Source organism: Grus americana, chromosome 4, assembly GCF_028858705.1.
Source record: "Grus americana isolate bGruAme1 chromosome 4, bGruAme1.mat, whole genome shotgun sequence".
NCBI classification, from domain to species: Eukaryota; Metazoa; Chordata; class Aves; order Gruiformes; family Gruidae; genus Grus; species Grus americana.
The window spans coordinates 14,554,931-14,576,290 of record NC_072855.1 but is presented as its reverse complement, the minus strand read 5'-3'; the positions used below and the strand labels follow the sequence as shown (position 1 = coordinate 14,576,290).

Here is a 21,360-nt window from a genome sequence, read left to right as displayed (position 1 = left end):
TTGATATTCACATGTGTGTTCAGATCTGACAACAGTTTTGTTCTCTCGGTGAGGGAATTTTTCCTGGAAGGTTACAAAAGCCCATTAATACAACCGCACAATGCAGTGCTGAGGAGCGTGCATGCATGAACTACAAGTCTGCCAGCTTTTTGTGAAGCTCTGCAGGGGACAGTATACTGAAATAAAGCCTTTCAGGCCCTTTTAGTGTAGTTCTGACCTTCCACTCTATATTAAACAGATGACTGGAACCAGAAAGATAGGTCATTGTGATTGCAGTTAATATTTGTAAGGACCAAAGCAGCTCTCAGCCTTTGAGGTAGAAGGGAATCATCTTAAGTGTGAAAATGTATCATCACAAGAATGGAGAGGATCAAAGGAAGGCCAGCTGGTGCTCGGACATCTTTTCATAACCTTTATTACAATGCTAGAATACACTAACCTCAATGGGAAGTCCATTCAGTTTGTGTATTTCAAATAGATAATCTGTATTCTGGTGAAACAAAGCTGAAAAAGCCCCTTCTAAAAAGGGGGTGGTCGACACAAATTTGTCTATGATTTAATCATATTGGTTTTCTAAAATCAGCTTAGCTTTTTCAATGTGAATATATGAATGTATGACATGCTTATTTTAGAAGTGGATGAAAATTTGTAAATTTAGGTACAGAGAGTTCTAGCTGATTTTACTGTCTTTTACTTCCACTTCAGAATAAAGGCCCTCCGCATTGTCACTTGCCATGCACAAAAAGTAAGGCACAGTATTTCAGGGCAAAACTATACAGAACTACCATAAGCATTAAATCATCTGGGAGGCACGTATATGTGGAGTCAGGAAAAGGCCAGGATTAAGGCTGACTAGTTTTGACAAACACCAAAATTTAAGCTTGGGCTTCCAGCGAACATCATACCACTGTAAGAGTATATGAAATTAGCAATATCAAAGCTGAAAATCAATGAAGATTGCTGTTTAGAGGTAGGCTGTTACAGTAAATAAAGTCCTGTGTCCACACGCTGAAGGCTGTTCTGTGCCAGATCTGTGCTAAGGGCACAAGGAAAAGCAGTGGGACTGTAGGTAGAGACCAGAGGTGAGCACTTCTGCCAGCGTATTTTTTTTAGATTGGGAGTGCCAGAGGTCACTAGAACATCACAGTTCAAACTCAAGTGTTAAATGACTCAAGTCATTACTTTCAGATTTGGCTTTCAGTCAATCACTTCCTGCATTTGTTCCGTGGATCCAGAATAGGGAAAGTATCCCTTCTACTTGTTGAGCTGGGACTTACTTCCAACCAACTTTATTAAAAGTTTTGTCTAAAGATTGACACCTATGTAAGAACTGTATTATTTATGGAGTTAGGCCTTGACAGGAAATTCGGCAGTCAGTCTCTTAATCCTGCAAAACACTGAAAGGACAAAAGAATATTGCCTTTTCCTACCCAGAAAGCGACGGCAGATAGTCATCAGATCAGCTGAGTAATGACTGCAGCCTGTGAAACAGGTCTGAGGGGCACTGAAGTTCTGACAGCTTCAGGAGACACAACTACTTTGTTTCAGTTTAAAAGTCATTAAAATTATTCCTAAATTCTAAAGCTCAGAAGAAAAGGTATTTAATTTCTTTTTCTCCAAGTAATTTGCATGTCAACTCTCTCTCTCCTGTTGGTGATGTCTCTCTCAGCAGCTGTCTAGTCATGAATCACTCCTGTCATCTGAAGCATATTTTTAACACTTCTGGACGTGCTCTAAAAGCAAATGCTGTTAAGCAAACAATTTGCACTGGTTTTCCATACACTCTCTTCACTTCCCAAAACCTTTCATAATCATGATTTTAAAAGCTGGGTCACAGGGGAATCAGGTACTGGAAAATACAACCTTTTGTATTTGTGAAAGTATCATAATGTTACATCAAGTTCTCATGTAATGCAGATCTTCTGTCTGACTTGCAGAAGACTTGAAGTTGCCTGAAGCTTGAGAATTTCACTTCATTAAGATTCATACGAATGTTGCCTTTGGTTTCACTCATTGTAGTCCGCACCCTCTCAAGCTCAAACTTCAGCTTCGTTTAGGAATTGAGCACACAAAAAGAAAATCACTGTCAAAGCTTAGTTCAGCTGCTGTTACGGTAAAGTAGATTAGATTACGCCGTGTTTGCTTCAGACCAGTTATTTTGCAGCCTGAAATGGAAAACATAATCATGGAGCCTGGTAAATGATTTGTCTTGTAATCATGAGTTTCAGAGTTACCAGAAAAAGGACATTGACCAAAAAAGGTTTTGATCTTAAAAGCTTTTCTGCTTTTCTCATCTCTTTGGCAGAAGGATGCCTGCTGGGCCCTTAGGGCACCAAGGATCTTTGCTAGGTGCCTGGAAGGCCTTTGGAATTATTCAGTAACAACCCAAATAGGCGGAAAAGTGTATTTTGTTCTTCTCCCGATGGCTAGTAAGTGACTCTTCTGGTAATTTGAATATTTGTCAGGAATACAAGTTGTTGAGCTCTGGATCCAACTACACTGGCACACAGGGAAAATGGGAATCCTGATTGTGCCCAGCTGGAAAGAACTTTCCAAATAAAATGTGCCTTTTAAATACCTAAGACCAAGTTAGTTTTGATTTTTCCAAAGCTTAGAAGTGATAACCCTAAAGGATGCTTTTGACTGAAGTCCTAATGCAAGTGTTATACAAACAGTATTTATGAGCGACACACTTCCACTTTGTGTTTGCATCTGGAACTTGTGTTTTTCTTTCTTACTGCTTTAATGTCACATCCCTTTGTATTTTTAAATGCTTAGAAGAGCCCTAGTGTGACAAAATACTAAATAATCATCAAAGTCTAGGACATAAAATGATATTGTGTAATGTATTTCTGAGAAGGAGTGTTCTCATTTGTGGACTGCAATATGGATGAGCATCTTGAGCGCTCTGACTGTTCTGCATATATCATTTGTCTTGGTTAGTGACCTGGCTGGAATCATCGAAGAGTTATCACTTCTGCAAGTTTTGGTTTTTAACAAGGAAGCTTTGTTAACCACCATTAATATCACCACTATTCAGCAGCTTAATTAAAAGATTTGTGCTATTTGCTGCTCTCAGTAGTTCTTCCCTCTGAAGATGCGATTAGGTAAAACCTACCATTAAACGGGGTTAGCCCTTGGTATTGCAAGAAAAGCCTGACATATTGTAAATGCTTAGAAATCAGAAGACAAAAAAGCATTTCAAAGTACCTGTAGCTGTTATTTGTAAGTCACATTCATGATGCTTTAGAATGTACCCGCATGACTTTTGAATGTGTGGTTTGTATCAAGTAATAGGTTCTTTATCTCTCCCTTACTCCTCCGTGAATTTAGGTTAAGCAATTTATTTTCTCCCATAAATCCACCGGGCCAAAGTCACTCGCAGGTGGGACTCCGAGTACTCGGCGGTGCAAACCCGTCTGTCCAGCGGGTGGCAGTGGAAGCCCGAGTTACAACGGGGAGGGCTGGGCCCGCCCGGCGCTTGGCCTGCGGCTCCTCCGGACTCAGTTACTCGGCCTAGAGACCTGCTCATCGCACGTCCCAGGTAATCGGGCTGCGGCTATACCAATACTGATAAACCTCATTCCTTTACGTTAGGAAGCGATAACGTGTTAACTGGTTTGCTATCTACATCCTTAACAAGATGTAAGGAAATAATTTCTTACCCTAGGCATCCATTCTGAACAGAGCTGGAGATGACAGCACTGCCAACCACAGCCAGAATACGTCTGTGCTTCAGTCTTGTGGATATTGGATATATATATGGATATACAAGTATCGTTAGTTTTATAATGTGCTTTATCACTGTGTGCTTTTGAACGTGTGCTCCTACCCTATGCCTTAATCTTTACAACCATTCCTCTCGCTGCAGATTGTTACACAAAGTCAGCCTCATCCAGCGGTCCCTTGGGAAATGCTCTGACCCCACAGCAGAGGTCTGCGGGCTCTGGGGACCTCATCATTTCCTGATACTATTTTGTAAAGAAACCTGTAATTACTTCTTTCGCTTAACCTGAAAGGATGCTCAGCACACTAAGTTGTTTTAACATTACTCTATTTTGAACTTAGTTGTAACCAACCACCTTTTGCCATTCTTCGATTGTATGGTGCCCACCTGCCGATTCACCTACTAACTTAGGAAGTTATTCTCCTCTAATTCTCCCTGCAGAACAAATGTCTTGGCTTCTCCTTCTGGCAAGGATCTCAAACTATTGCACAGCTGCATGTATTCAAATGGAAAGGGTAGGGATCAGAGAAACCAGGCAAAGCATAAACAGTGAGAAGTTATCTGTGTTCAGAATAATTGAAGAATTTGGAAATTGCAAGATTGAAGTTGCTTGGCTGTACCCTCCTCAACACAGGAGGAAAATAGGTCAAAAATCCAGACAAAAGAATCTGAAAGTGGTTCCTTTAAGACTAAGCAAATATTCTCTTTAAAAAATGTACAAACCTTAAAATCTAATATTGAAGTGGTGAGTATGGATTTTGGTCCTTATATGTAATTTCCAAGGATGTCTTGATATGGAGCTGCAATATTTGGCTTTGTGATTTTGGCTGTACAGGTTAGTAATAGATGCAGATCAAACACTACAATTGATTTCAAACCTTCTTACAGGTCTGGCAGCAATAAAGGTATCTATAAAGTGTTATGAGTCAAATTGTAAGATTTTTTTTCAGTACTTTAGCTTTACTACTCAACTACATTTCATTGCTTTACCATTTGCGGCGAGGGCTGTTATCACTATAACTGGTATTGCCATGTTGTAACTACCTGTGTCACTGCCAGAAAAACAGCAGATTGCCTAAGCTGAAACAGGAGGTGCACCTTCCTCGTGCTTCAACAGGCATTTTACTGCCATAGCATTTTCAGCTCAGTTCAGCAGTATTGTTGCAAGTGAATCTTAACTAAATGTAAGTGCGTTTATTCACGTGTTAGTTACTCTTTGACAGCATATTGCTTTCATGTTTCCTGAGTGCACAGCAGCTGATAACCACAAGTACTACGCTTGTTTATCAGAAGTATTTTAAGTGCTCAGCTCTACCAGAACAGACTATCAATTGCTTTACTAACAGGCAGTTTTGTAATAGAGATCTGTTAAAATACTATTCCCCAAAAACATTCTAAACCAACTTGAATGGATTATTTTGTAGAAAACAATTACTTTCCAAATATTTTTAATATTTTGGTACTAGTAGTATCTTGGTAACTAGTCTTTCTTTAAGTAATCTCAATGATTTATGTACATTGGACGAGGATATTAAGGATATTCAGGCTGTTTGTTAGATTTGTAAAAGCACTTAGGTGTCTCAAAAAGAAACCCTCCTGTACCTACCTATACTTGGGTACCTATAGACATATGTAAAAATGTCTTTAAAAGTTGACCTTCCATTTCCAGCAGAGCTGGACATTGGCATTCTTTAGAGTTTATGTATACAACGTATGTTGGGTTGGTTAGGCCATTGAAGGAACATGTGAACCATATTTGCTATCCATTTATAGTCAATATCATTATTTATGCTTGACACAAGTGTAATTTTTCCCAAATGAGAGGAAGAATGACCTTGACCAGGATGAGATGTCTTTATACAAATGGAACTGCCATTGCACTATGGTGTTCTGTGGGCATGATGATACTGTTTTTTAAAAAAATCATGTCCCAAACTGACATAGTTGTAGCCAGAGCAAAAAATCATGTTTTGAACAGGCTTAAATTTTCTCTGAAATTCCAAGAATTAATATGCTGATCTTCTAGGAAAATGTATTGAGTAACAAAATAATTAAAAGCCTCTACAAATTAAGATCACAACTTTTCCCCAAAAGCAAATACTAGACACTTAGACTTACTGAAGCTCAATATGATCCAGTGTAAGAAAAAATGTCTATATGGATTAAAAGTTACTCCCCTGCAGTGGGGAGAAGGCAACCAGTCCCTGCTGCTGCTACTTCTAGAATATTCTATAATATCCATAGCTGCACAGTAGGACTAGACTGGCAGAACAGACAGGATAGCTCTTGAAGGGCTGATGTCCTCCTTTAGTAGAAGCGATAGATACTTACTTGTCTTTGCTGAACATTTCCTTATGCAGCACTCCTTTGTGACTTTCTAGTAGTCAACATCTATGCATGAGAATTGGAGACAGATGAAAACAAGAACAGACTACTGGGAAATGACAAAAATATCCATCTGCTCCTCCCTGTGTCCGGTGAGCTGTTCCTTTATAATCTTAGGGCTATCTGCAAATTCTTTTTTCGTTAAAAGCCAGTTGGATCCAGTTCAGCTGGGCAAAATGCAGTTAAGCAGTTGGGAAGGTATTATAATACACCACTTGGGACTTCTTTGTAGGGATTGTAAACTGGAGATTGTCACTAACCTACTACTGTGAATTAGCTTGGCCATCCCAACACTTGAAAAATTGTCCTTTTCTGTGTCTCAAGCCTCAGGCCTGATTTGCTTTTCTTTTGGAATTCAGCTTTGTCTATAATGGGAAACAGAGCAGGGAATTGTTAGTTCATCTTTGTCCAGTGCTTTGAAGATGTAAAGTATTTTTGGAAGCTGCTTGGTACAGTTGTTCATATTCTCCTCAGGCAAAGGAATCTAACATTTGGTCTCCACAGCCTGCCCTTAGCTGAGCATTCAAGGAGCTCTCGCTCGCCTTCTGTTCCCACAAGGCAAGTGGATGTCTTTAGTGCCAGTTTTGATTGAAGACACTGATTCAAGAACTCGATTTATGGAGAGTCCTGAATTTGTTTGGCAGATTTCCTCAGCTGCTGTACTTTAACACTCAGTGGGAACCCTGTCTTTCTGGAATTGTTCCTTGCTTGTCATTTTTATTTTCTATTTTTCATTGCGTTTTCATTTTTACTAATTTTTTTTTTCAAATGTGCATCACATTTAGAGATTTGATTCATTTAAAATTCGTAAGTATTGGGTTTAGATTTCTCAGAATCCAGGGTGCTTAATGCTCTCAGTTGCAGTTTCCTACAGTAACACAAAATAAGTAATTTAAATATAGTGGTGGCAATGTTGCATATTTTACAGAATACAGGCAGGGTTTTTAAAGTTCTTAGATCTCTTGCTGTGAAGTACCATTAATCCTGTGCAAGTCAACATCTGTGCTGTCTGGAGGTAGCTAGTCTGCGTTTTCCTTTTTTCAGCTAACAGAGCAGGAATTATTCCTGTAGCAACCAGATCCTGCAGGGTTAATACTATTTCTTTGAAGTTACTACTGATATTGCTTGCTATATCTTTTTGTCACCGTTTTTCAAAGCATCTTGTCTTGCATGGATTGTCAGTTTAAAGGAATGCAAAATGGGTTACCAGGATAGGAAAAACTCTGCTGTTTTAAAGCCATGATAAAGCTCTAATCTTACAAATGAGTGTGATATGCAGTGCATGTAAGCTGTGAACGAGGTTTCGCTTTTACAGATCTTTGTAACAGGCAAGACTTGGTGTGTAAACCCCTTTCCATCCAGGATATAAAACTAGTAATATTATATGTTAATAGCAATACATTATTAAGTCAAGAGTACCCTTCCGATATTAGTTAATTAGTTTTACTTCATTCATTGAGTTATTCTATTTTGCGTGGGAATGGTTCAAAGCTGCGCCAGGGCAGGTTCAGACTGGACGTTAGGAAGCATTTCTTTACCAAGGGGGTGGTCAAACAGTGGACCAGGCTTCCTAGAGAGGTGGTCGATGCCCCAAGCCTGTCAGCGTTTAAGAGGCACTTGGACAATGCCCTTAACAACATGCTTTAACTTTTGGTCAGCCCTGCATTGGTCAGGCAGTTGGACTAGACGACCATTGTAGGTCCCTTCCAATTGAAATATTCTATTCCATTCCATTCCATACTATTCTATTCATTTCCTTTCTCCACCCGCCCTGAAAAATATGAATGTAATAGTAAGCACAGTACCTTGCTGTTTAGTAACATCTGTTTGCAGTTCTCTGTTTTTCACTGCACCGTACTTAAAGTTTTATTAAAAAAAAAAAATGCTTACAGTGGAAATCTGCTACAGTCTAGGCACCTAATTCTTATAATTCATTACTTCCTAAAAAGAGTAATTTATCCTTTCAGTAAAGGTAGCTGGCTCATTCATGACTTGCTTTGCAGGCTCCCTCTTTTCACTTGTTAGTCATCTGGAGCGAGCAGATGTTTTGTACATCCCCCTCTCTTTGTCTTGTGTCATTTAGATATCTTTGTAAATAAGAAGCATTATTTGGGAGCCACAAAACAACACATAAGAAAACTGCCATAGTCAATAAATGAAATCCCTACAGATTCAGGCTCCTCTGTCATTTGGCTGTTCTGGAAAACTTTCTCCATTATGCTGCATCCCTTTCCATTCATTTCAGCATGTCTTCTCATCATATATTTAAATATCAAACAGCTTTTTAAAGTGCTGACCTAAATTATCAAAAATTATCATTAATTTCTCATGCCTCAGATTTTAAGTGCTCAAATTAAGAGTGGATCTTGACTAGCTGGCTCCCTTCCTTTTGTTTTCTCAAAGCCTTTCAGTTTCCCTGCTAAAGACTGAGACACCCCAGAATCACTTGCTGCTTTTGGCAATTTCAGTCAGTGGATATTGAAGTGAAATCTTCTTAGAATTCTATCATAAGTACAAATTGAATGAAAAAGTATAGAAACAAAGGTACAGAGGTTTAACTTTGTATGTACATTAGAAAATGCCTGATTGTTTGTTGGGTTGGTTTTTTTCTCTGGACAAGTTCTATTTGCAACCTGACACACAACAAGATCAATGCCATGTGCAAAAACTTAAATGGCAGCTTTTGAAAAATTGCCCCATTAACCTGATGAGTTTCTAATTACAGTAAGATGTAAAAGCTTTTTTTTTCCCATGCTATGTAGGATTTTGTCCTAACAGTTTTTTTTAAAGCTACCCTGCTGTTAAAATAATTTAACTGCAGTGTTTGAGTATAATTTGTCCTATATTTCTTTTGCTTTCTCTGAGGAGTTACATAACTTTTTCCATTTCTAATGAGTTTTCCTAAATATAAATTGTGATGTTATATTATGCACCTCCTTTGGCTCCAAACCAATTAATGTGAAGTGGTTCAAGGCCAAAGAGAAGTCTAGGATCGTATCCTAGCATTCCTGGTGAAAGGTTTGTTTATGCACTCTTCTGTTTTAAATAAAAGGTTCAGTGGTTAAGTCAATCTTCTGTTGAAATTGATTTTATCATTTAAATTCATGTAATACTCTAATAGAGGATCATTTGGATATCTGCATGACCTTCTGTTACTTAGATGCTGTTTAAAATCCATTTGTATAATAGCCAAAACATTATTGTGCTTTCCTAAACCAGATAACTTTAGCCATTTAAATGACTGTTTAAATCGTAAGCAGGATTAACCTGGGAAGAGATCAGTAAAAGATCAACCTTACTTTACCCCTAAAGCAGCGCTTCCTTGCCTTTAAGTATAGCCCATCACTACAGTCTCCCGAAATCGCTCTGCCAGAGCTCTGCCTCCTCCTCATCGGGACTGTCACCTTTCTGCCCCAGCTTAGCAAAGTGGTGGGTCTGGTGGCTGGGACTAGCAACAGGCTTGGAGAACAACTCGTCTGTCAGTACTGCCTCTCCCTTTGTACCCCAGACCCAGAGCACTCATCTCCCCTGCAGTATTTGGCACCTTATCTTCACCAAGAGAGGAATGTGCAGGTCTGCAGACGGTGTGAGGAGGTATGGTACATACCTGCCTTGCAGAACAAGTTCTCCCTCCTGCTGCATCTGCAAGCTCAGAGTACTGGCTTGCAGAGCAACTCCTTCTGACTTTTACCGTGCTGTATTTTATGTGGGTGTATCACTGGCGTTTGCTTCACCATTTGCGAAATGCTGTGCTTGAGAATCTGAGTGCTTAGAATTTCCTCTGTCTCAGTGTTATTCCAATGTGTTGGAATTCTATTTTCATAGAATCACTTAGGTTGGAAAATGACTTATGATCACCAAGTCCAACCATTAACCTCACACTGCCAAGTCCACCACTGAACCATGTCCCTAAGCACCACATCTACACATCTTTTGAATACCTCCAGGGATGGTGACTCAACCGCTTCTCTGGGCAGCCTGTGCCAGTGCTTGATAATCCTTTTGGTGAAGAAATTTTTCTTAATATCCGATCTAAACATCCTCTGGCGCAACTTGAGGCCACTTCCTCTTGTCCTATCACTTGTTACTTGGGAGAAGAGACTGACGCCCACCTGGCTAGATCCTCCTTTCAGGTAGTTGTAGCGAGTGATAAGGTCTCCCCTCAGCCTCATTTTCTGCAGGCTGAACAACCCCAGTTCCCTCAGCCGCTCCTCGTAAGACTTGTGCTCTAGACCCTTCACCAGCTTTATCTTCCTTCTGAAAAATCTTATTTAGACATCTACATATGAATTTAGGATGATTAACATTAGGAAGCCAGGCTTGAGGAACTGTTTGATGTTTTAAAGAATTTCACAGGTTTCCAGTGACCATTTCTCAATTATCCCCAAAGAAGGATTAATTCTCTTCCTTTTCAGTGATTTTGGAAATAACAGATATGCGTTCTTCAATATCAATACTTTTATTGCCATTTGGCAGTTCTACAAATCTGGCAGTAATTGAAAATCACCATTTTTTCATATTGCTGTTTTCTGTCATCAACACGTTTGTTCGTGCACAGGTTCACTACGCATTTATCCATTATCCATTTCAGCACGAATGTCACAATTCTGGAATTGTTCACACATAAGCCTGTCACAAATGAGAGAATAAAATCCTGAAGAGGAAGTTCAGTTTTAGCTTCATTGCTGTCCTGGTGTGGATTTACTGGGCAGAGGGCGGGCCCAAGGGGGCTATAATAAACCTTAGCTCTGTCTGGTGAGGTGAACTCCTGGTCGTATCGTGCTAGCAGCCATGCAGCTGGGTCTACCTGTCTGACTTTGCCATGCATTTCTTGCATCTCCTTTGATACATCACTTAATCTGTGTCTCCCTTGTGCTAAGAGTTTAACATAATTTCTGAAATTATTGGCTTGTTAAAACAGACTAGTGGCTTATGATGAGAATGCTATTGTTCCTTTGGTATTTGTAAGTAACCTCAGATACCGAAGGGATGGACCACTTGATGCTTTCTTTAGGGTAAATAAGCTGCTGGTACACCTGACAAATTACAATTGGTAGCGCTTCTTAACTTCAGCAGAGTTTGTCCCTCTTCATGAATGCTTATGTTGCACAAGCAATTGCTGCATTGCACTGCATCAGCACTGTTCCTAATCCTGATTTGGAAACATCAACTGTTAACTTGACAAAGCGTGACACATGGTATGGTGAAGTGTTTTCAGCTGCACTAACAAAACAAATTGTAATGGCTCCAGAAGAGCCATTTCAGTTGATTGTGTCAATAAACTACAACCCGCAAAGGCAGACATGTGGCCAACCTGAATAAAGCATCATCAAATCACAAATAATAGGTTAATGTTAACAATTTTTGTCCTCATTTTTTAGAAAATGTATTTTTGCAGGAAAAATACCTGTATTTTCTAGAGCTTTTGTCTATGATGAATCAGAAGTCCAGTCCTATGGCACTTACCAATTTACAGTATTTCCTTCATTTCCATATGTAGAGAGTGTGTGACTTTATTCTTCATACTTCTGCTACAAAATGAGGACTTGGCACGTGTCCTCTGTTCAGGTCAAAACGCAGGCTGTCCCTGGCACGTGTCCTCGGTTTAGGTCAAAACGCAGGCTGTCCCATGCAATTGGCCCTTCTCCAGCTTTTGTGGGACATAGGCTTACTGTTATTTAAGGAAGACTTCTGTATCATTTCCTGGATCAAGTGCCAGCAGACACAAGCTTGGCATTACTTCCTATTTTTCTTCTCCATTAGTTAGTTCATTAGGAAGAACTACATCTGCTTGATGGTAGTGCAAATTTTCTGCTTTCATAGTTAGGCTGATAGTACACACAGTGAATTCTAACCTCACTGAGACCATTAAGATTTCAGAGTAAGTAAATCAGGGTACAATCTGACTTAATGAGACTAGCCACTAGGTCATCAATTCTGTGCACTGGCTGCTTTTTCTGTTGCCTACTACCAGTCAAAACCCATGAGGAGCTATCGTGTTTCCTCAGAGATCACTAACATTACATAAAGATTTCTGGCCATGTCACTTAAGTGCCTCAGCAAGGATGTGCGTTATTTGTTAAGCACCTGGAACTTGAGTTACTCTGTAGAAGATACAGAGGAGGACAGTCCTTTCCCAAAACTTACAACCCCCTGAATAACCATAGCAAAATGACCTACAGCAGGAGCCCTGGAGCAAAGAGGTGTGATAGTTTGGAAGACACATTTCAAATATTCTTTATGTTTTTATATACCTTTGTGCATCCTTAAGGCAGCAACTTCTGACTAGGAAGCATGCCGGTTTTCGTAGTAAGTTACCTCATTCTTTCTTCTAAAACCATCAGTAGCAAACTATAGTTGGTTATTTGCTATCAGAAATGAAATTCTCTTAGCTGCTCCTTTCATATACCTGGCAAATAAAGACACAGATATTTGTGCGTGTGTATACATATGCACATGCACACACAAACACGTATCTTTTTTCTGTTATATCACAGTATATGGGGTGAAATGCAGTTCAAATGAAAAACAGTAAGCCAAGTATTTGTAGTAGTACTGAGTGGCAACAGTGCAGTATCTAGTTGCTTAACAAAAATGCTTTGTAAGGATTTTTTCTGTAAAACTAGATAACTGGATAAGACTATGCCTAGTTTGCGTAAATTCATAAAAGGCAGATTACCATTAAAGAAATGCACAGTGCCAAAGAGAAGAATAACTTACACTTTAGATAGGCTATCCAAAATTCTCCTTTTCTCTACAAGAGACACTAAAACAGAGTACCCTGTGAATATGCTCAAATAACTGAAAAAAATGCCTCACCAGTCAGCTGGGGAATTTACATCCATTCACCTTAATCTGACACTGATACTTGCTCAGACACACACTTAATACACAATTGCCCATTGCTTTTGACCATCTTCAGCCAACAGAAGGGCTCAAATATAAAATCACAGAAGTTGGAAATGAAAGGACCTAGTCAGTCAATTTGTTAAACCATTTGCCATGTTATTTTGGCTCCCCATAGTATACTGTCAAATATACTTCTGATCATTACTTGAACTTCTGATGTCATTTGGATTCTGAATGACTTTGGCTTCACGCACAAATGAAGGGATTACATTCATCCATCCATGGGTTATTCATCTGTTCTGTTCAAGAACGCTTGCTTGCAAGACAAGGGTATTGCCAAAATAAAATAATTAAAATGCTTGTTTTTTGAGAAACCCCTTCATTTCCACTTCTAGGTACAATTTTCTATATAAAATGAATAACATATTCTTTTCTTCTTAACATATCCAAGTATGATTTATGAAATGTTACTCAAGTAAGACAAGCTTATTTTACACTTTATTTACTCAGAATGGAACACTGATGGGAGAAATAAACAGGATAGACAAGATGATCCATAGTCAGAGACGTGTGCTTTATGCCACATGCAGGAAGGGAATCTGGGCCTCTTGCATTACAGGCAATTGACCTCGAAAAAAGAGAGATGAATGCATTTTGGATTGGACAGCACAAACAAACCACCTAAGAAATCAGTATGTACTGAGAGCTAATGACTGAATGCCAGCTGTATCTGCCAGACATAGGGGTCAAGATGCTCTGAACATGTAAGACTGCAAAAATAAGGCATTGAGAGGTACATAAATGCTGCTGCTTTTAAAATGCTCAGAGGGAAATCCGCTATTTCAAAGTCCTCCTCTATTTGGTATGATCTTCAACAACAAAATCAGAACTGCTTGCTCAGTAATTGAGAGGCACAACAATCAATTTCTACCTTGAAAATGTTTTGTGTTAGTTTGGAAGTATTCTGTTCTATATTTGAAGTAAGCTACTCCACAGAGAATGTTTTAAAAATAAATATTAGCCCACTGATCATTCTCATCTTCCAGTATGTTTATTTGGCTGCTGCAAAGGTAGTTATCCAGCCAGCAGTTTAACTAATTAAGTCATACTTCCCAGAATTGTGCTGATGACACTAGCATTATCAATGATGTTTATGACAAAAAAAACAAAGCCCGTGAAGGAAAATCCATTGTTCTATGCCCTCTGTGAAAAAAAAGGAGAGAAAAAAAATCTATAATTTGCCAAAGAAAAAAAGGAAATGAGACGACAGGAACCAGAGCAGCTTTCTTTAAGAGACCAACTTATAAAAAAAAAATTTGTATTATCATTTTAAACTGTGAGATTGAGATTCATTTGTATAGCAATAGGATGTTAAACAGTCTTGATTACATTTTTTTCATTAACTCTGCACCAGCTTTGTGAGATTCTCCTATGTGAAGTGAGTGAAATCATGACTCCAGTGAAGTCAACAGGACGTTCTCCAGTGACTGTAATTGAAATCAGGTTTCATTTGCACTCTGAATACCCACTGAAGAGCTTGCACAAAAGCTAAATAAGGATGTAGATGGCTAATGTGATTTTCAGACAAAATAAAATTCTTAGATTAAAAACAATCATCACAAAAAATAAGATTTTTTTTTTTGAGATTTGGGAAAAAAAACCCCAACCGCTTAGTTTTGCTATGCTATCCATAGAAATGCCTAAATTCCCACTGAAGACATGAAATCTGACTCGTATGTGGAAGGGCTCACTGCTGAAATATCGCTGTTATTCTCTATCTACACACATTACAATCTTGCCCATTTTACAATTAGCCCAAATTCAGCCACCGATGACCAGTGTCTGGTGCTTTTAAATGCAAAGCAGGAAAGCCATGTCTATAATGTTATCAGTTCCTAGGATATGAGAAGCTGTGATCAGCATGGCTTGACTTTTATCTGCAGTTCCCATTTGCATCAGTGCTGTTAAATATTTCCTGTGGACTGACAGCTGAATCCCAAGCACAAGCAAACCTTTAGTCCCTGCCCCTTGTGGTACCAAGAAAAATCTTGTCTGAAGGGTACAATAAACTAACACAGTGATGCTCTAAGAAAAAGAAAATTTGAAATAAGAATTGCAGTCACTTACAAGTTCTACAATCTAATTTTTAATACAATATTTTGCCTATAATTTGTGCTCGCTCAAAGCACACAAGGGAAAAGAGGGGCTGCTCATGCTGTCATCTGTGAGATTGGTTGGTTCCGAAGCATAAAACTGGCTCTAGGCTGAGCACCGGTCTCTGCCTCTACTCCGTCAAGAGCTGCCCGCCACCCAAGACACTTGTTGCATCGCCTACAGTGGTCTTTCCTCCACACGCTGCAAAAAACGCACCTGCGGGACTACCAAACGAGCATGCTGGTGGCCTTGGGTTATAGGAGACAGCACAGTGAATATGAATCACTTCCCCCCCCCCGCCCAAGACAGACGAGACTGTACGATGTCCTCCCTCACTCGGGCTGCAAAGCTCTGCAATACGCATTTACCTTGAAGTGACGCGAGCGCCGGTCCCAATATTCGCGTTTCCCCCCCCGCCTTGCAGAGAGGAAACTCGGTCTCACCGTCCTGACAAGCACGCTTGTCCTTTCCCTACAGGAACAGCTAGAGGGAAAAAAGGAGACGCGCTACGGACGAAGCTGACCGACCGGCGATACACCCCCCCTCCCGGCTCTAGCCGCCGCCCAGCCCCGCCGGCGGGGAAGACGAGGCCGGGGCTCGGGCCCCTTCTCCGCCGTCGCCTTATTTAGTGCAGTTGCCCCGCCCGAGGTACTGAGGCTGCCCCCCGCCGGGGGTCCCCTGGGGCGGGGGCAGTCCGGCCGGGAGGCCCCCCACCTCAGGGACAAGGGGCTGCCGTGAGGGGCAGAGAAGCCGTTAGCGCAACGAACGGGCAGCCGCCGCCGCCCCCCGTACCGTACGGCTCCGGCAGGGGAGGGGCGCGGAGGGCGGCGCGTCCCGTCCCGTCCCCCCGCCACCGCCTCCTCCTCCTCCACCTGCTGCCGCTGCGCCAGTAGCCGGCTGGGGGGAGCCGCCCGCCTCATCCCCGCGGGGCTCCTTTGTGCTGCTGCTCCAGAGCTGCCCTCAGCCAGGCGGCGGCTGCGTCACGGCCCCGGCGCTGCGGCCGCCTAGAGTCACCCCGCGGAGGGAGAGCTGCTGCCTCGCCCCCAGCTCCGCCATTGCTGCGCGGGCCACGGCGGAACGACGCCTCGCCGCCCCCCGAGGAAGGGCCGGGAGCCGCGGCGGTGAGTGGCGGGGCCGCTGCCTCACAGCTCGCCGTCCCTGCGGAAGGGCCGGGAGCCGCGGCGGTGAGTGGTGGCGGCGGCGCCCGCCAGCCTGCCTGCCGGCCGCGGGGGGCCGTTGCCCCTCTGAGGGGAAGCCGGGGAGCGCCATGGCGGGGCGCGGCGGGAGGAGGGCGCGGGGTGCCTTCCGGACACGGCTCCGCTGCGGGGGGCAGGCAGCGGGAGGAGCCGGGGCTGTCGGGCAGGGAGATGCTGTGGTGGGGCTGGGGCGGGGGCCAGCACCGGCGCTCTCCGGATCCCATGCTGCGGGCTGAGGGGCGATGCCGCACCGGGGTGGTGCGGGAAGGCGTCGCTCGGATCAGGCTAACGGGTTGGGGATTTTGAGGTGCTTTTGGTTTTTTTGGTGTGGGGTTTTTTTTAACTTTGATAATGAAAGCGCTGGCCATCGTTCTTACTTTCTAAAACGCTGAAACGTAACCGAGTCACAACGACCAACGTGTAATTTTTTTTTTTTTTTTTGCCGTTCAGATATTTCGGGTTCCCCGGGGGTTGGGGAAAGTCTGGTGCATCCTGAGTTTCTGACATTGTGCATTTCTCTGCGTGTGTGCCAGCAGAAAATCCCTCTATCCGGGAAGAATGGTGAAACTGGGGAATAATTTCAGCGAGAAGAGCACAAAGCAGCCCCTTTTGGAGGATGGATTTGACACCATCCCCCTGATCACACCCCTGGATGTCAATCAGCTCCAGTTCCCACCTCCTGATAAGGTACAGTAGGCTTTAGTTTCCACCCTGGAGAATCACACCCAAATCTCAGGCAAACAACAAAAGAATAGGTTACATGTAATGAGCAGCTTGGAAATGGCAAGAAATACGGGGGGGTTTAAGGCATGCTAGTTCCCTCTGGAGATAAAAGCCTAACGGTTAAGCTAATGAAAATCCAGTAGTAGTGATTTGCATTAAAAAGCAGTGAAAAATGTTAGCAATAAGCATATATAGATTTCAGTGCTGCTGTATGAAATATATAAACATACAAATGCAAGCTCCTCTGTGCTGTGTTGTCGTAGTCCTTCCTATTCTGTATCTTTCTTTTTTGTCTCTGGAAGGTACTGTGTGTTCTCTGTGAATGACGTGAATTTTCTCTGTCCAGAAAAAGCTCCCCTAATGGGGGGATAAAGCTTTATATCTCTGCAAGATGTACATGGGCAAACTGGCCACAGAGAGAAAGAACGTCGATGTTTCTTCTGTGCTTCAGTAGGAGATTAATGCTAGCCTCAGACAGGCTGAAACAATGAGAACAGGCCACTGAGTTTTCTCCTTGGCAACTGACTTGGTTCAAAGCCCTCCAAATTGGTGATTCCTTAGCTGGAAGGGGGCAGCCCAATGCACTGCTCACAGGTTGGAAGGGAAATGTGCATCCTGAATTCCTCATTACATGGCTTGATTACTAGGGATTTAATTTTAAGGATTTAGGAAGGTGATATGATAGCCTGTAAATATCTTTATTCTCCTCACAATAAAGAATTCAGTTAAGTGTTGCTACAGGTAAGGCATACAGTAGTAGGATACTTTTTCAGGTGGTCCAGTATTCTGTTTTTCAGTATCCTATTTTAGTAGGATACTTATTTGCACATTTCTCACATATGCATCTGGAAAAAAGCTTTGCGGTCTTTAAAAAATACAAAATTTAACTGGGAAATGGTCAGTAATATCTTCATGCTGATTTTTGTATTTGGCATTGTGTCCTCCACAAGCTCAATTCTACTTCTAGGTAAGCTGATAGCTATACATTCCTCATAGCTCAAAAAAATTCACAGAATCTTAACTTGGGGTAAAGAATTTTAGCTTGTGAAATTTGCTTCAGTAGAGTGTTGCTTGTAGGCAATACAAATAAATTTGTGACCTCCATTTTAATTGCTGTCAACATCATTCTGTGTTGTGTGTGGTGACCAGTTGGCAGGCATAAATGCAATAAGCCATAACAGCTGTTAGAGTGCCTGAGGGTCCATTTTCTGCCCTTGGTTACATGGGTGTAAATCTTGTAACTGAGGACAAAATTGCACCCTAAGGCTTCAAAACAAGTTAAGTCTTACCGTGTCTGATACGCCTGCCAACTGGTGACTGGATATAACCGATTACCAAGGACCAGTGTCCAAAGGAATTTGTTACATTACTGCACTGCTAAGCATAAGTCTGAACTAGGGACCTGTGTGGCAATAGGTTTAGCCGGAATGGAGCCTCTGTAGTGAATCCAGGAGGTTCTGTGCCAGCCTGATTGCTCCTACTAGAATGGGGTGGAACTCCTCCCACCTTCATGATGGTTGCCTTGAACGAAAGCAAATGTGCAACTAGGCCAGAAGCTGAAATAAAGGAATATTTGATGGGCTCTTCTACTCTTTCCACTGTCTATTTGTATAGTAGCTTTCCTTTCCTTTTGCAAACGTAAAGGGGAAAAATAAAAATATGTATTCAATGGTCCTACTGGTTTCCTTCTGTAACTGTCAGTCATGTCAGTGTGTCTTTACTGGTTGCTACAGACTCAAAGGCACTACTAGAGCAACTGATGTGAAAAAAAGAAACTGTATTAAATCAAGATTGACACATAGATCAAATTCTGAAGTATGAAGACACTTGTGTATAATGAATAGGAGTACATGCTTCATGTATCTATGCTTATTATTCACTTACAAGGCTCTAGGATGGCAGTGAAGCATAACTCCTTGAACAGTAGTGACTACAGTGTTAAGAATTTGATGATTTTGACAGCTTCTAAATTAAAGGGATGAACTGATTTAAATTCGTATTTAGGTATGTTAAACAAAAGAAGACATTACGTAACCAAGCAGATAGAACTGTACGTTCAGTGTCAGCTGAATGTGATTTGAGTTGCCTGAGATTATGCAACATAAAGGGGGGAGGAAGGGAAGTAAAATGTTAAAAAGCATTCAAACAGTTTTCAGACAGTTTAGTTCCATGATGCTGTTGGGCAGTTGTAAAGTTAAATACTTAATAATTATTATCTTATTAATTGTAGCTGAAAATAGGTAAAGTTTCTAAACCTATGTCCTGCACATATATGTGTAATGCTGTAAAAGTGTCTAATAAGCTTTGTGGTACTGAGTCAAGGTACAGTTACACATTCTAGATACCATTTCAGGGAAGTGAGGAGAGGGGAATCCAAAGCTTTAATTTCAGTGCCTGACTGCCTGTAAGCGTCACAATCTGAATTTCAGAATAATGTAGTTGCTGTTGATACCACAAGCTGCTCTAAAGGTAGAATCTGGTTCTAAAATTCTAAAAGAGTCTATAGATATTTATTCTTTGCAACAACAGAGGAAATTGAACAAAACTTCATAGCGCTGTCAGTACGATAAACTGCACCCTATCTTGAGAGTGATACTTTGAAGAAGATCCTGAAAAATTGTGGAAGACAAAAATGAGGCAAATAGGTTAGGTATGTGAAAATTTTGTACAATTAGAATGCCTAGGAGAGCACTAGAGATATGACTGACATAATGAATATTTTAGGAATAAAGGTAAGGTGCTAAATTGTGTAGCTTGGGGCAATAATAGCTCATAGCAAGGAATAAGCTGAAGTTAAAGAGCCTTGGGTTTGAAGAAATGTCATTAACACAAGGGTTTGTGTGCATCTTGCTGCTTGCAGCTGATAATTTAAAAGTTAGGTGTTAAGAGTGTGAAGAGCTATAGTCTAGCACATAGTGAATAGCAACCAGATGGGTCATTTCACTACTTTTTAAACTCAAAATCCTGCCATCAAAGAACATGGCTACTGGCGGCATCATCATCTGCTAGATTTCTATGGGCACTCTTCAGTACTCATCTCATCCTATTTGAAATCCCATTAATGGGATCTTCTGAAGTCTATTTTCAAACTATACAAAGTGGGTGTCCTGGTTTTTGGCTAGGATAGAGTTAATTTTCACAAGAAGCTGGGATGGGACGCAGCCAGGACAGGTGACCCAACTAGCCAAAGGGGTATTCCGTACTATGTGACGTCATGCTTGGCATAAAAGGGGGCTAGTTGGGGAGCGGTGGTGTAGCTCCAGTACTGTTTGAGTGTGTGGTCATTGGGTTGGGTCGTATCACCTGCTTGTTTCTAACCAGGACAGTGGGAAGCTTCATGATTTGAATTTGAACTAAGTAGTATAGCAGCACAGTACCACCACAGCTGAAAAAATTGAACGTTTGTGAAACTGTTGCGTAACAAGTCTTCCTGTAGGTCCATCAAAACAACTTTGAGAGATAATTTTGTTGTTGATTGCTATGTCAGGAAAAATAACTAGCAACTTACAGCTTCCGTAGAAAAATTATACAAAATGGAGGGAAAAATACTGTGCTAGATGTGCTTGTAAGCAGGTAAACGAGTTAATGAATAAGATTCATGTGTCTAGTTTCAGCTGACAGCTTTTTGATTTTTTTTTTAAAGGTTGTGGTCAAAACGAAAACAGAATATGAACCTGATCGCAAGAAGGGAAAGTTCCGTACTCCTAAAATAGCTGAATTCACAATCAGCATCACTGAAGGGGTTTCAGAAAGATTTAAGGTAAGCAGTGCTATCTGAACATGTTAATGACTCGGTTGTGCTCACAGAAGTGCTTAAAATCAATTGCTGATCATAGTCAAAACTGGCTATAACTGAGTGGCTGTTGTGGGTATAACTGGACATGGGGAAAAAAAAGTTACAATAGTTCAGTATTTAGCAGTTAGAAGCAAAAGCAAATCTTGCAGCATTATTACTTGTAATCCCTCACTGGCAAATGAATTCCGAAGGCACTTCTGTCAGCACGTGGCTTTCAGAACATGGCTAGCCAGCGTGTAAGTGGGCTGCACACAGGTAGCTCTTGTGGCATGGATAAAGCTTCTGTTAGTGTTGAAGGACAAGAACCACAAGAGTGTTTGTTTTCTTTTTGGCTTCTTATGTTCCACTGTGGCCAAACCATTCTCTTAAAAGCACTGTCATAGTCCATTATGTATTTTTTTTTTTTATAGTTTAATGTATGACTTGGCAGCTCAGGCATGTATACCAGAGCTCTTTGCTATCAGTTTTCCTGGTCCAATTGTATCTTACAGCTTGGTGACGACTGTTACTGGCAGATGGCAGTTCAGCAA

At 41.3% G+C, this 21,360-nt stretch overlaps 1 protein-coding gene across 6 annotated transcripts in view; it reads left to right on the top strand.

Moving 5' to 3' along the window:
- Positions 1 to 3,456: 3,456 nt before the first annotated feature.
- The window catches only part of NSG1 (neuronal vesicle trafficking associated 1), a 36,775-nt gene continuing 18,871 nt past the window's right edge, over positions 3,457 to 21,360 (top strand). The window contains exons 1-5 of one of the 6 annotated variants that reach the window (XM_054823613.1): positions 3,457 to 3,544; positions 6,088 to 6,204; positions 15,593 to 16,236; positions 16,848 to 16,998; positions 20,678 to 20,794. In XM_054823613.1, the coding sequence (XP_054679588.1) occupies positions 16,870 to 16,998; positions 20,678 to 20,794 (246 nt within the window). In that variant the 5' untranslated portion in view covers positions 3,457 to 3,544; positions 6,088 to 6,204; positions 15,593 to 16,236; positions 16,848 to 16,869. Of the gene's footprint in view, positions 3,545 to 6,087; positions 6,205 to 15,592; positions 16,300 to 16,761; positions 16,999 to 20,677; positions 20,795 to 21,360 lie in introns of those variants that run through there. The other 5 variants (XM_054823608.1, XM_054823610.1, XM_054823612.1 and 2 more) reach the window with 5 other exon arrangements.